Here is a 14,623-nt window from a genome sequence, read left to right on the forward strand (position 1 = left end):
ATGGGAAGGAGAATGGAGTTTTAGAGGAGATGGGAGAGACAGAGCTGTTTCTCATTTGTAGGGAAAAACACCCCTCTTCTGCCAGTCATGGTAGTAGGGTCTTCAAATATAGCCCTGAGCCACTGAGGTCCCTGAAATGGAAGCACAGTTTGCTCAGTGACTGCTTCCAGCTGATTCCCTGCTTCCTTTTTTCCATCTTTTGCTCTGTTAGTAAGCCTTCAGCTCTGTGGTACATTTGATCAGTCTGTTGCACAGAAGACAAACAGTTGTAGAACTTGGGAGTGTGAATGCCTCTGAACTGTTAGTCATTTGATATTTTTCTTATGGCTGCTTATGTATTTTTATGCTGCTTGTGTATTTGAACAACTTCTATTTTAAATTAGCAACGCTTTAGGTAATGCAAAGGCAACTTCCTTATTCTGTACCCATAAGATATAAATGTATGACAATTAGACAGCACTAGAATGAAGAATATTTCTAAACCAAGATACAATTCCCAACAATTTTATCATGGGAAAAGGGGTCAGCTGCATCAGTTTCAATAGTATTCTTAGCTTTTGCTTTCTATTATTTATTCCAGTTACTACAGAAAAATACAAGTAACACATACACTGGAGAAACTACATGAAATTCATTTCTGGTCTGAATCTACTACATGAAACAATTTTTGCGTTTATTTAATGAGATTTTTAAAGGAATGTACTTGGGCTCAATTGATTGCATGCTTTTAGATGATATCTGCCTTCTAAGTAGTGTTAAGATGCAAAATTTAAAGTTTTATATAAATGTAGTGACTTTTAATTGTAATATGAAGACAGAGAGCATTAATGGAATGCTCCTTTACTAACTGTGAATCTGGCTGAGTTTCTTTAAAAATATGATTAATTCAACTTATTTATCTGTTGCTTTTCCACAAGAGGAAGGAAATTGTGCTTTGTTAGCACAATGAGAAAATGGACTGAAATTGTTCTATCCTGGCTGTGAAGGCAGTTTGGCAATAAATGCTTGCTTATATGGAAGAAAAAGAACATATTCTCTAAGTAAATAGGCTGTATTTCTTTAAATAATAGTAAAGCCATATTGAGTGTTAAAGTATTGCTAAATGTCTTGCTCATTTCCTTTCCAAGGACTGTCAGTACAATACTGCTGGGGAGAAATGTGAGCACTGTAAAGATGGTTATTTTGGAGATGCCACTCAAGGTTCCTGCCGGGAATGCCCTTGCCCATATACAAACAGGTACAGTAAAAGCTTGTAAGAAGAGTCAAGCAGGGGAGGGAAGAAAAAAAAAAAAAGAGGGAGAGAGGAAAAAAAACTCCCAAAGCCCAAACTCTGCTACCATAGGAATATAATGATCTTCTCTGTTCTCTTATTGAGAGCTTGGTGGTCTGTCTTGCAGCATTGCCTTTTTTAGTAAGCTGAGTATGCCAATTCTCATTCAGATCCTGAACTTCAGAGGCACACTGCGCATAACCTTGGGGAGACCCAGACAGTAGAAGTGGGCTTTTTTTCAAAACCACCAGTACTTTTTCTCCTTATAATGAGAAATCTACCATGAGGTCTTTTCCCTTACTGGGCATATCCAGAATCCTTTTTTTTTTTACTGGAATGGAAGGTGTTTAGCACCATTACTCTGGCTAGGAGATAAGAGAAAACAGTGAAACAGTTAACCTTTTACAGGAATTCAGAAAAAATATTAAGATGCAAAAGTAATATAAAAACATTTAAGGTCTTAAGCACATATCTAGAACTCTTTTAGAGTATGATTGCTTTTCCTGTGAAAGTTCTGTTTGAAAGGGTAAACATACTGAGATGAAAAGTGAAAAAATGAAACTTACTTGTATCTAATAAGGTTGCCAGGCTTTCAAAGCTGAGCAGTTAATGGCATTTTAAATGCATGGTATGTTTAGCCAGATTATCATCATTGGTCACTTCTAAACCATGGTAAATAAAATCAAATTTAAAACAAACCAAATAAACCCTAAGCTATAAATTGCTAAAGGCACCACGTGGTATTTGCCAGGTGCATTAGCACACACCATGTAACCTTAAGTTGGAGATTTACACCACCAGACAATAGACAGGTTTATAATTTATCAGAGAACTCTCTGATAGATCTGGTTTTGACAGCCTCTTCTGCAGGTGCTTGCCTGAGGCTGACTGAACATGTTTTTAGTCATCATTTGCCTTCAGAGCTCTGAAATATCTAGGGAGACCATAAACCTGTGCAGTTTCATAACTGCAGATGAGGGTGGTGAATATCATTCTGGACATAGGAAATGCACTCCACCTGGCATTACTGGAGTTGACAATTTTCCATCCAGTCAAATTCGAGTAATTCTTAGTGCAGACCTCTCTTTTGATACACAGACTTGCTTTATCTAACTGTTCATAGACTAAAAAATGAAAATAGCAAACACAGCCCTGCTTCACATCCTGCCTTCTCCTTCACAAACATTGAACTTTGAATCTAGACACATCTGCTTGAAAGAGCAGAGAAAAAAGTTCTATTGGAAAAATTGGTTCCAATATTACCAGTTAGATTGTGCCTGGGCCAGTCCGACCCTCACTGCTGGGCCAAAGGCAGCAACTGCGGTGTATCACCCCAGAGATACCTTGGCTTGCTGGTGGTTGCAGCTGGGCACTGAACAAGTCCAGGCTTGTTAGGAGCCCCGTTTACCTCAGGAGGAATAGCTTCAGGCGATGGCGAAGAGAAAAAGGAGAGGATTCTGCTGGAGAGTTTAATGTCCAGAGGTTTATTCCATGGTTACAGAGGTCTGAACGTGAACAACTGCTCCAACAGAACAACCAGCCACATGGTCTCATTCACCTTTTAAGCTCAGGGACAGGGGGAGGGGAGGTACAGGTGAGCCACCAACCAGGTGAGAGGGGCAGGGTCTCAGGGGAAGATGACACCCAGACAGGCCAATGACCTCTGGGCATAGGGGCATCCTTTGAACTTGACCAACCACACGACGCCTTGCTGGAATGTTAAGTCTGAGTGAAAGGACTCACTCAGCATGGGGGCAAGGGGGAGAGACATAGGCACACCTGGGGAAGTGACCTGGAAGGCCAAAATGGGACATTACAGCACACCACAACAAAGTTCATTGTGTTTATCAGATCCTTGGGATTCCAAAAATTGTGCACAACTCTATTTTGCCTTGGTTAAAAAAACCCTAAATAACATTAGCTGCATAAAAATATCCTTTAGTGTTCTCATCCATTGAAAAGGAAAGGTGTATAAACATGAGGAAACATATGTCTAGCACAGGCTATTGGTTCCTGCCTACTAAGATAAAATAGCTACCCAGACTTGTTTTATGACATCACTATTAAGGTTTATTTTAGGAATTCCTTTGGGTAGTGAACTATTACACTCAGGCCACAGGGCCAGGAAATTATAATTTTTTGAGTCTAAGGAAGTGATTTGCACAAAAAAAAAAACTTCAAAGAATTAGTCACAATAAATTATCTAGAGGCAATTAAATTAGCTGAGAAGTAATAATTTGGTGGTGTAAAAACTTTTTAATCTGAAAGTCATTAAACTGAACCTCTAGAGTGTCAAACCTATTTGATCATGTGCTCGCAATAATATTTTTGCTTCTTCTCAAAGATTTGCAGTTGGCTGTGTGGCAAATGGTGAAGAAATCCAGTGTCTCTGCAGAGAAGGCTACACCGGGGCTCGCTGTGAGCGGTGAGTAACCTGTTTCTCAAAACAGAATTTTGAGAGGTGATAAAAGGAGGGATGTCTGTATTGGGACAGACACATGTGGACATATGGACATGCACCTGTGCACAGTATGTATGTCCATAAGGAGCAACTATTTATATGAATAGCTGCTGAAGAGTGGTGCTGTGGTGTAATTCCACTCAAAAACCCAATACTCCCTGGGGAAATGTAAGCAATTCTCCACAGACTACTGACTGCACCATTTTTACTGAGAAGAGGTGTCTGCCCCTTTGCTGAAATGCCCTATGCCTTGCCTTGTCCTGCACTCTGGTAATAATGACTCCCTCTTATTTCACCCCTTTTCAAGCTAAAAACATTTTCGCCTTTTCCTCCAGTGTGTACAATGGTGCCTCCATGGTCTTATCCAACAGCAACCATGGAACATTTAGCACCATGTCCTTCATCCCAAATCATTCTGGTGTGCTCCTCAGTTGGAGCTTACACACACCAGGCTGAAGCCATCTCTTTTGCTGGAACATTGCAGCAGTCTAGCAAAGCAAGAGAGGAACAACAGGGCAGTTTCAAGCAGCCAGAGGACCCAATTTCACTGAGTTTCAAATCCAGAGAGAATTGAACTGTAATGGAGTGATGTTGTCTGGTTTGCAAATTTGAAGCTAGTAGGTCATGATGTCATATCTGAAGACAGGACCTGCAGTAGGACCTGGTCTTGTCCTCCAAGACTGGTGCCTTTGACCCTGTCTAATCTGCAGTTTGTAGGTATTTTCTGTTCCAGGTGTAGCTGTACCTCAGCTGCTCATCATGGCCCTTTGATCCTGCATTATTCCCCTTACAGATCTTACCACAGAGTGACTTCTAGGAATGGTAGCTATCCGGTGTGAACAATGTATTTTACCTTTAAAATATTTAGAGCTCAGTGACACAGACTGCTTTGCTGGCAGGAGGCAAGAGGGGGTATCACACAGCAGAAGGGTGATGATGTCATTCAGTGCTGTTGCTGTTGGAAATCTCAGCTGTGCTTGCAGCGTGATCCCCCTCAGTACATGTTTTGTGCTGGGATCACAGACCAGAATGGTATGGTTTGCTTGGTTAAGCCTTGTCAAATTCTTGTCAGATTAAGTGAATTATTCCTGCAAGAGCACTGTGGGAGTTTTATTTTTAGAAAAAAAATCCTGCAGCATTCACAAAGATATTTTTAGCATAGTGCAGAGGATACTGTAAACCAAAAATATATTATTTCTGTCTAAGTCAAGACATGAAATCAAAAGTTCTTGAAAGTTTCTTCAGGCGAATAACTGGGTTTTTATCTCAAGGGAAAGTATATTCCACAGAATTAGTTTCAACTATGTAATAAATATTACTTGTATCTCTTTATCTAGCTGTGCTCCTGGATATTTTGGAAATCCACAAAAATATGAAGGCTTCTGTCAGAAATGTAACTGTAATAATAATGGACAGCTGGCTAGCTGTGACCACCTGACTGGAGGTATGTGAGGGCCTGTGAATGGAGCATTGTTCTGAATGGACGGGGGAGCATTGTTTTCTCCTTGGGGAGCAAAGAAGGAAAAGGAGGAAGGTACTTGGATAAGCTGAACTGAAAGAAAGATCTAGGCTTACAAGACATGTAGATAATTTTTTTACAAAATGTAAGATTTCCTAAAACACAACACCACAGTAATAGAAGGACTGTCCATGAGTCATCAAGTTTACCCTTCTAAATGGTTTTGTCTTGTATTTCCCTCCATAAATACTGCCAAGTTTTTGTTTTTGTTTCATGGCAGTGTTTTTAAATATATCATGGTTCCTTTGCTGACAGGGTTAAATCATATCCTGCCAGTCTGTCTTACGGATTTAGGAAACTGAACATCCTCAAAATGTCTTTTTAAATGTCTTTTTAAAATGTATTTGGCACAGTTTAATGAAATCTTCAGATTCTACTTCAGGCACTGCCGTCTTAGGTATCCAAGCTTCCTGCATTTGCAATGGAAGTTAGAACCTGACTCAGGAGGCTCTTTTATAAATCCTGCTACGCTGCTCTTCTAGCTAAAACAGTAATGATTTCCCACATGTACTTCACTACTAGTAAGCTCTTACATAATGCCATGGGCATAGGTTTGCTTTATCTATTAGAATTCTGAAATAAAGAGCCTGATCTTACATTCCTCAGAATGTCTTTACCTTGATTCACCTCAGTCTCTTAGGATACTCTTTTATATTCAGAAATACAGAGGCCACTGCTCCTGAAATGTCCTTGATTCTCCCATATTTTCATTCACCAATAACATTTCACTTTTCCTTCCCTGTAGACAGATTTTCTTCCTCATATGTTAGCAAAGTTTCCAACTAATAGCTCCAAATATTTCTGTACTCTTAATTTCTCTGCACTGCTGTTCATCCTGCAATCTAGTAACTGCAAGGAACCCATTGTCTGTTCTTGGCCACAGAAATCAGAAACAGCAGGTGATGTGAACTGCTGTTGGCAGCTGGTGCAATTTTTCAATAGCTTGTTCTCATTTCATATTTAATCATTGAAGTAATACATCTCTATTATACCTTGTATGGAACAAATCCAAGCAGTGTTTGATGTTTTATCATTCCTTTCTTTTTTGAAGCAGCAGTTTGCCAGGACAACTAATCCATAGGGCAATATTCAACAAGCCAGTTTGTTTTCCTCCTAGTACACCTCCTGATCAGCATTAGTCCCTTTCTCTGCATTAGGAATAAGCCCCTCTGTGATCATTGGCACAGCATGTTGTAGCAGGTTCCCTTTGCATGATGTTTGGCGCTTGGCCAGCACTTCACCGTTTCTTGGCTGATGTTGTTGGTGCGCAAGCTGTAATGATAGTTTTATTTAATTAATACTTCATGGTGACAGCTAAAATGTGCTTGCTGTTAGCTGAACTACACAACAGCAGAACTGCAGGGATGTCTGAATTTTGGAGGAATTTCCTTCATGCTCTTAAAAACACATCCTTTATGATTTGTCTCCTTCTGGCAGCAGTAATCACTACTAACCTCGTTTAACTTCCCAATGACTTAATGTGCAAGTGCCAAAGGAAATGGCACAGCTAGGCGGTTTGTTCCAGGCTGTTTCATGCTGCTGGTAAAGTTCAGGTCCAATTTTATCACTGTATCCTCTCACAAGCTGCAGGCTGTTGATGACTCTTGACAGTGGCAGCCTATACTGAGTGCATCCTTTCCCCTTAGAGTAAAAGGCATAGAATCATTAAGGTTGGAAAAAGACTTTCAAGATTATCAGGTTCAATCTTTGACCAAGATGCATGGCCCTTTTCATTTTCAAGAGGAGATGACAGCTTAGCAGTGGGACCAAGCCTGTAAAAGGAACTTGGGCATCAAGATGGGGAGATTCCTGTCCTATATGATGACATTTTTAGGAGCCAGTTTCTCTCCTGCATCCTAGAAGTTAGTATCCTAGGATGTTACTCAACATGCACCTGGAGACTGTTAAGCTTCTTATAACAAGGTTTGTAAAAACCAAATAAAAGAGTGCATTGGACAGGAAATCATCTGTGCTGGCTTTTTGGAAAGTCTGAAGGCAATGTTTGTTATATGTGACCTGCATCTGTGGTCCAAGCTGCATGCCTTGTCCTACATACAATGCCTCCATCCATGTACACACGCTGTGGATTTTTCTCAAGCTTGATTAATACCTTAATCTTGCAAGCCGTGGCAGGCCTGAAGGAAGGCCATAAATATTTCCCAGCTCCTTCTGGGTAAGACATTCTTTGGGGAATCAGAACCTGTAGTGTGAACCTGGATACTGAAGTAGACAAAGGGGTTTGAACCTATGTCCTTGATAAAGTGCTTTAACAATATAATCTTCTCTCCAATCCTGGTTATTCTAGGCAAATTCTAGCAATATATTTGAGAGGGTCTCCTGCTCCTATCCAAATAGCATATATTGTGGGGTTACAATAGGTTTCCTTTGAGGGATGGAAAAGGTGTTGCTTTCATCAAGGCATTGGTGGGAGTTGAATGTTCTAGCATGCTCAAGCCTTCTGAGCATTTCAGCTCATTCACAGTGGATATGGATTTATGAAAGGGCAGCATCACCTTTTAATGGCTGCCAAACATGAAAAGTGAGGGGAAAAAATACAATAGTATTTCCATAAGGAGACTTGGGTTACTAATGACCTTCTTGTGATTTCAGAATGTTTCAATAATGAACCAAAAGATGTGGATCCCAATGAAGATTGTGACGGTAAGTGATAAAATAGAATTGCAGTTGGATCACTTTCAACTGGCTCTGAATACATACTGCTGACTCTTTTAAGGGTGACATAGTTTTAAAAGGGCTGAGATATCCTGTAATGAATGTTTTAAAAGCAAATATTCACCCAGGTACTTAGAAAAATGATTAAAGTGATGCACATCTAGTCAGGTGTAAATGGAATCTCCTCCTTACTTTTGACTTAAGTCACTTTCCTTAATGCTGTAGGCTTTGTTTTGCCTTTGTTCTTCTGACTACACCAGGTGACAAACTTCAGAGCTTTTCCATCATTACTAATGTGTTCTGTGAAATGTTCTCTGTGTAAAATATCAAGGATATGTATTGATTTCCACTGCTCCCTCCAGCCTGTGACAGCTGTGTGATTACACTGCTGAAGGATTTGAGCACAATAGGTGACGAGCTTCAGCTCATCAAGTCTCAGCTGCAAAATGTCCATGCAAGTACCCACACTCTGGAGCAGATGAGAGACCTGGAAACACGCATCAAGGACTTAAAGGTAGGCACACAGAAACACAGAAAAGTGAGTTTCAGATTAAATTGATAGGTAATGAACCCAGGAACCTTTGCCATAGTTTTGTCACTTGCAACAAGGCATACATCAACCCTGGATTCCACCTACCAGGTGCTGGCTGCACTGGGCTTCTTCACCTGTTAGAAAGTAGCTGTGTTTTCCATGTCATGCTGTGAAACAGAATCAGTATCTCTGCTTTTTCTGAGGCCTGCTCACCTTGGAAGTTACGCCTCTGAGGTGTCCCTCTAGCTATGTCATTTTCAAGCACTTCATGTCACTGCATTATCGAAAACCCCCAACATTCCTCTTGCTGTTACCAAAATTCATTCTAAAAAAAGGTTCTTTGGTTGGAATAGCAGTTGCTATACTCCCAGATAAAACCCTCAGGTTTTGGAAAGGAATTGTTTGGTTTTCATATCAGTAATTATTTTATTTACCTTGGGTAAAGATTTAATCCAGTGACATTTTTGCTTTTTGTCTAGTGTGCAGCGGGTGACTTATTGGATTAATTTTTTCCTTTCTTTTCAGGTCTTATTGAACAATTACCGTTCTGTTGTTCATAATCAAGGCTCTAAGGTGGATGAGTTGGAGACAGAATTCGTTAAACTTAATCGTGATGTAAATGCTCTCCAGGAAAAGGTGACTTACCAAATCAATTTAAATGTACATGTCTCCTGACTATGTGTTAGCATGCTGTATCCAGATACTTTAATAGTTTTTTTCCTTGCTAGGCTGAAATGAACTACAAAGAAGCTGAGAGATTATTTGACAATTTTGGCCAAACTCATCAGAAAGGAAAGGATTTGGTTTCACAAATACAAGTAGTGGTCAACAATATACAAGGTAAAAAATAATTTCTAACTCGTGTTTTGTTTTATAGCGTCTTTTCAGCTTATTTACAATATTCTTAATTCTGCAGAAGGTTTCTTAGAAAACAACTTTGTAAATCAGAATTTAGTCACAGCTGTAATATTTACTCGTCCTGTTAGAACTCTAATATATAAGGTTAGTTTAGGACCCTACCTTCCCTATGAAGGGAAAAGGGACAGAGAAGCTTCACTACAGAGACATTTCAAGCAACAAATTGGACTATCCTAGGCTTGAAGAGTATTTTAAGTCTAACTTTGTTTTGGGTTGTTATCATGGGCTCTTTAAAGTCAGAAGCTTAAAATTATTGCTGTGAACTTGGTTGTTTGGGATGAATTTCAAGGCCAATGCCATCTTGCTCTCTCTGATTGTGAGTCATGGGATACTTTTAATCTTAATAGAATTAATGGAAAATGGATCAGTTTCATTAAGGAAAAAAAAAGACATGCCTATTCCTGAATTCATTAACGAAGCAGATCCATCTCAGAGAAGATGTTGGCCCTGTCATTTGGGAATCTTGAATAGGCTTAAGCACATCCTGTTTTTAACTTTGGCCGTGCTTTTTTTCAGTGCTCCTGGAACAGGTAGCTGGCACAAACGCAGGAGGGAACAGCCTGCCCCTGGGAGATGCCTCTGAGGAGCTGGCCGAAGCCCAGCGCATGATGGCCGAGATGCGGAGCCGCAGCTTCGGCCAGCTGCAGGCTGAGGCAGAGAAGGAGAGGACGGAAGCTCAGCACTGTGAGTGCTGCTTCTCTCAGCTTCTGACTTTCTGGAAAGATCAGTCTTAAGTCTGAAGAATTATTGATTGGGTTGGAGTAGAGGGAGGGGCCATTTGCAGCGTATCCCTGAGATTTGAAGCTGTTGTTAGTCAACAGGAAAGTGGTTGTTCTGGAGGGGATTTAAGGGCATTTTTAGTGTGTCATGGAAGAAAATGGGTTGAGCTGGGGAAGAAACCCAGTGGATCCTTCTTTTGTAACTAGATCAATCTCAGTGAAATAAAGAGGTAACCTATGCAACCGTGTTTGGTAAGAGATAGGCAGTGGTACACAGAGTTATTTTAGAGGAATTGCATGTGTAATTTAACAACAGATTTTCAGAAGCTGCTAGAGTAGTCTAAGGGCCAGGTCATACAAGGACAAAGAAGTTCAAGAGTTCTAGTTGCACTAGTTGTACTCCCTGTCATGTTCTCTGCAACTGTTTGACTGGGACATTCAGAAACTTGGTTCCAGACAGTGAAGACATCAAGAAAAGTTGCAGGCTTATCTCCAAGGAGCATAGTGGAGGAATGTGGAATGTGAATGTCACCCATATGAGTGACAGTTAATTTCCATCAACCTTGAGCATGGATACCTACCTCTGAGTGACTCTTCTGTATCCTATTTTGTCAGCAGTGTAATGGGTGTGCTAAAGAGTGTGATTAATTTGACATCTTTTGTGTTCCTAAATTCTCTGAAATTAAATGTGCTCATATCTCTCCATGGATTACAGAGGAGGCTTTGATAACTAGTGCAGTTGTAGATGTTTACATTGTAGATTAAATTGTTGATGAAATGATGTTATTTTCCTATAAAAAAGAAAATTAGTATTTTCCTTACTTAAGAGAACATTTATCTGTGTTCTATGTCTGCCGCAGCAAACTAGTGAGCAGATTTGATCCAGCGAGATGCTGAACAGTATTTTTGCTATAGTAGCACTGAAATTAGCATTGCACAAGATGCTCAGTTCACACAAGTATAGCTTTATAATCCCAAATGCCAAGGCATTTTTAACAAAGTTGGTTCTGTTCCCTTTCTTCTCTGAACAAAACTTTTCGTCCTGGTCCTGGTCCTGTTACTGCAGTACTGGCACGTATTAAGAATGAACTACAGAAGCACCAGCAAGAGAATCGTGGGCTTATTAAAGTTGTGAGGGATGCACTGAATGAATATGAATCCAAAATCACTGACCTTCGTGAAGCTCTGAACGATGCGACGGCTCAAGTCAAGCAGGCTGAAGGCTTAAACAGAGACAACACAGTTCTGTTAGAAGACATTAAGGTAATGTTGGGCATCAGGAGAAAAAAATTAAACCTCAGAAGATAAGAAGTGGTTTTGGTTGCTGCTTTTGACCTCACAAAGCCAAGCAGCACTAATTCTTTATAGACTTCCTTCGGGATCTCTTTCCATGTTCTAATGGGTGTGTGGACAGGTGTAAATGTGTGTACTGCTTCTTATGGTCTCTTTGTGTGACCAAGACATGGCCCTGATGAGAGCAGGGAAGGACAGTCTCTGCCCAGCACTTCTTTCCAGCTGCCACTAGTGCTTTTGTTTCCTTTTCTAGACCAAATTCCTGATGCTGATGTACTTTTCATAGTAAGTTCTTGAAAGTGTTTAGCTTTAATAGCCATGAAAGATGGGAGCAAAAATGGGTGCAATACTGTTAAATTACTTGGGATTAGTGTTCCACATAACAGCTTCTGAGGTCTCATCAGGACAAGGAACAGCTGTTATTACTGAGCAGTATTTGAATTTTAGAGCTGGTAAAATACTACAAGAAATAAGTTCATGCTGCACTTATTTCTTGTACTATTCTCTTAATTGTGGCCTTGTTGAAATATATCACTGGTTTAGCACACTCATCTGATGAAAAGATGAGTGTGCTAAACTCATGAGGGTACATGAATTTAGCACACTCATGTAAACCCTTGGTAAATCCTACTGCCAGCTAGATTAGGTTTGGGTTTGTTGTTTTGGTTTGGTTTTTTTAATTTCGGTTTCAAGATATGGCTTTTCCTGCCCCTTTTCATAACTCAATCACGTGTTGTTCAACTTCTCATTTTTCCTCAGAAACGGATTGAGGAGACAAATGTGCAACAGGATGGTGTCCTGGATATTCTGAGCTCAGCCCGGTCTTCCCTGACACAAGCTAAGAGCGTACTTGGATTATGGCAAAAGAGCAAAGAGGTAAAGTTTAAGAGAAGGTAAAAAAACCCAATATCTTCATGGAGATGAGGCTTATCTGAGCCCGTCAAGAAAGGAAGGATCCCACAGCCCATGCTGGATGCATAAGGAGTCTGCCTGCCTGCACAGGTTTCTGTAAGAGAAGCTTGTTGAGGGCTGTGATGTGTCTGAGGAAGACACTGAGCTGCAGATATCAGAATTTGGGAGAACATCTGTGAGAAGTGCCATAAGCAATTGTGTTATTCTTGTCTTTCTTTCTGGTTAATTGCTTTTAGCCACTGTCAGAGGGGCAAGATAGAAGGCTAGAAGGGTCTTTGCTCTGACTCAGCTTTTATGTAATGGGTCTGGAAGCATAATGTAATGACTCCAGTAACCTGCAGAACAAGTTGGAAGGGAATGTTTTTCCCTTTGGTCTCCTCAGGTGCAAGGTATCTTTAACATTGAAGTATACACGAACAAAATGAAACATGTACAAATACAAATAAAATCCTATCTTTTAAAAAACATAGGAATATGAAAGCCTGGCTGCTCAGCTGGATGGAGCAAGGAAGGACATGAATGAAAAAGTGGCAAATATCTCATCAGCAAGCAAAGAACCACTGGTGGTGAGGGCCGAGGAACATGCCAAATCTTTGCAAGATTTGGCAAAACAACTGGAAGAGTATGTTGCCATTCCTGTAAATGAGTAATTCTTGTAGAGAACAAAAAAAGTGGTTGTAATAATCTGTAATTTCACTTGCTTTTCTAACTGTTTGCAAAACTAGAGAGAAATTAAGTTGGTCTCTTTCTGCTTCTTCATGATGTACAGAAGTTTTCTTTTTCTCCAAAAACTACATCTTCCTGGTTTTTTCCTGGTTGTATCCCCCTAGAAGTGTGAACTCACATAATACTGTTTTATACTACTGTACTAACACTTCATTAATATCTTACTAGCAAGAGAAAATCCTCAAGTACAGAGTGGGAAGATGTTTAGCATATTTTTTGTTGAGTTATTTCAGGTACTCATACTCAGGGATGCTTATATGGTATCAAAGAATTGAGGCAAATAATTTGAATAAATGGCTGTCTTGGAAGTCTTCAGACATGCCTGCTCAGCACTGTGGAGAAAAAGACCTCCATTGGTTTTCTCATCCTTCAAGGAATCTTCTAGAAAGGCAAAAATATTATAAACTTGATAGGAATCAAATGTGTCTCTCCATTATTTGTACTTTGCACTGGAATTATGAAAGGGGTTTTGGAGGCCTTCTGTGATCCATCAGAGCAAAATGAAAAAAGTTAAATCCTGGTTTACTTTTCTCTGTACAAGTTGTTTGCATTTTGTCATTGCACCAACTGCAAAGTCTCAGAAAGTTAAATTCCAAATTACCTAACAGCTGGAAAATTCTTGGGTAAAAAAACACATTTTCATTACTATTTTTGTTAGTTTTCAGTGTGATTTTTTTTCAATTAAGAAGGCACTGTTCTCACAAATACAAGGCAGCTAGTACTAGACAGTTGTATAGTTCACAGGGAGTGGGTAGAAGAGATTTTTGTCTGTTATTTCTGATTCCAGAGCTGCTGTGCTAGCTCTTGGGGAAAACACAGAAGGTCTTGCTCGATGATCTGACATCTACAGTTCTCTGAATTCCTCTTAACTGAATGGTATTTGGAGGGCTGGTATTGAGGTGCCTTACTATTGCCCATATGCTTTGGTGAATTCTCTCCATCTTAATCATTTGAAGGCTGCTTTGGAGTCTCACAGCTGTGCTTTTCCATATGCCTGAACTTATCCTGTCTTCTGAAGAGTCTTTCCATGTTGATCTATCTCCAAATTTGACATTTTTTGTAGAATGAAGTCACAGATCTAATTGAAAATAATTTTCCGTGTTGGTGTTACTTAGAAAATACCGAGTTCAGATCTGATTGGAATCCCTCTCACAGCCTTGGAAGAAGGCTGCATTTTTCACCCTGTTTCCCACAGGATAAAGAACAGTGCCAGGAGGGACGAGCTGGTAGGCTGTGCTGTGGAAGCTTCTAGTGCTTATGACAATATTATTGGTGCCATCAAGGCAGCAGAGGAGGCAGCCAACCAAGCTGGGAAAGCAGCTGACTCAGCTTTATCGGTAAGTATCAGTAAGTGGCCAAATCACAGTAAACTTGTTACTACCAGGGGTCTGTTTTCTTTAACTATCTCAGAAGCCCCAAAATCAAACACGTGTGTGTCTTGGCATGCTTTATTTTTCTGTGACCTTTTGTATGAGTTGCAGTTCTGCATGTTGATTAATTAGTCTTGGCTCAGCACTAACCAGGCCAATTACAGCCTTTCTGATGGGACTGCCCATATGAGTACTGACTGTTGCTTTCAGTGCAAAATAAAGAGATCTTA

The 14,623-nt window shown here is 40.1% G+C and overlaps 1 protein-coding gene across 3 annotated transcripts in view; it reads left to right on the forward strand.

Annotated features, from left to right (window-relative positions):
- The window catches only part of LAMA3 (laminin subunit alpha 3), a 109,562-nt gene that overhangs the window by 72,951 nt on the left and 21,988 nt on the right, over positions 1-14,623 (forward strand). For all 3 annotated transcript variants that reach the window (XR_010029309.1, XM_063167542.1, XM_063167549.1), the window contains exons 42-53: positions 1,128-1,237; positions 3,615-3,695; positions 5,069-5,175; positions 7,861-7,911; positions 8,286-8,437; positions 8,981-9,091; positions 9,184-9,295; positions 9,890-10,057; positions 11,159-11,355; positions 12,145-12,261; positions 12,768-12,919; positions 14,219-14,360. Coding sequence is in view for 2 of the 3 variants with exons in the window: in XM_063167542.1 (XP_063023612.1) it covers positions 1,128-1,237; positions 3,615-3,695; positions 5,069-5,175; positions 7,861-7,911; positions 8,286-8,437; positions 8,981-9,091; positions 9,184-9,295; positions 9,890-10,057; positions 11,159-11,355; positions 12,145-12,261; positions 12,768-12,919; positions 14,219-14,360 (1,500 nt within the window). In the remaining variant the exon portion in view is untranslated. The remainder of the gene's footprint in view (positions 1-1,127; positions 1,238-3,614; positions 3,696-5,068; positions 5,176-7,860; positions 7,912-8,285; positions 8,438-8,980; positions 9,092-9,183; positions 9,296-9,889; positions 10,058-11,158; positions 11,356-12,144; positions 12,262-12,767; positions 12,920-14,218; positions 14,361-14,623) is intronic.

Source organism: Melospiza melodia, chromosome 1 (assembly GCF_035770615.1).
Source record: "Melospiza melodia melodia isolate bMelMel2 chromosome 1, bMelMel2.pri, whole genome shotgun sequence".
Lineage (NCBI taxonomy): Eukaryota > Metazoa > Chordata > Aves > Passeriformes > Passerellidae > Melospiza > Melospiza melodia.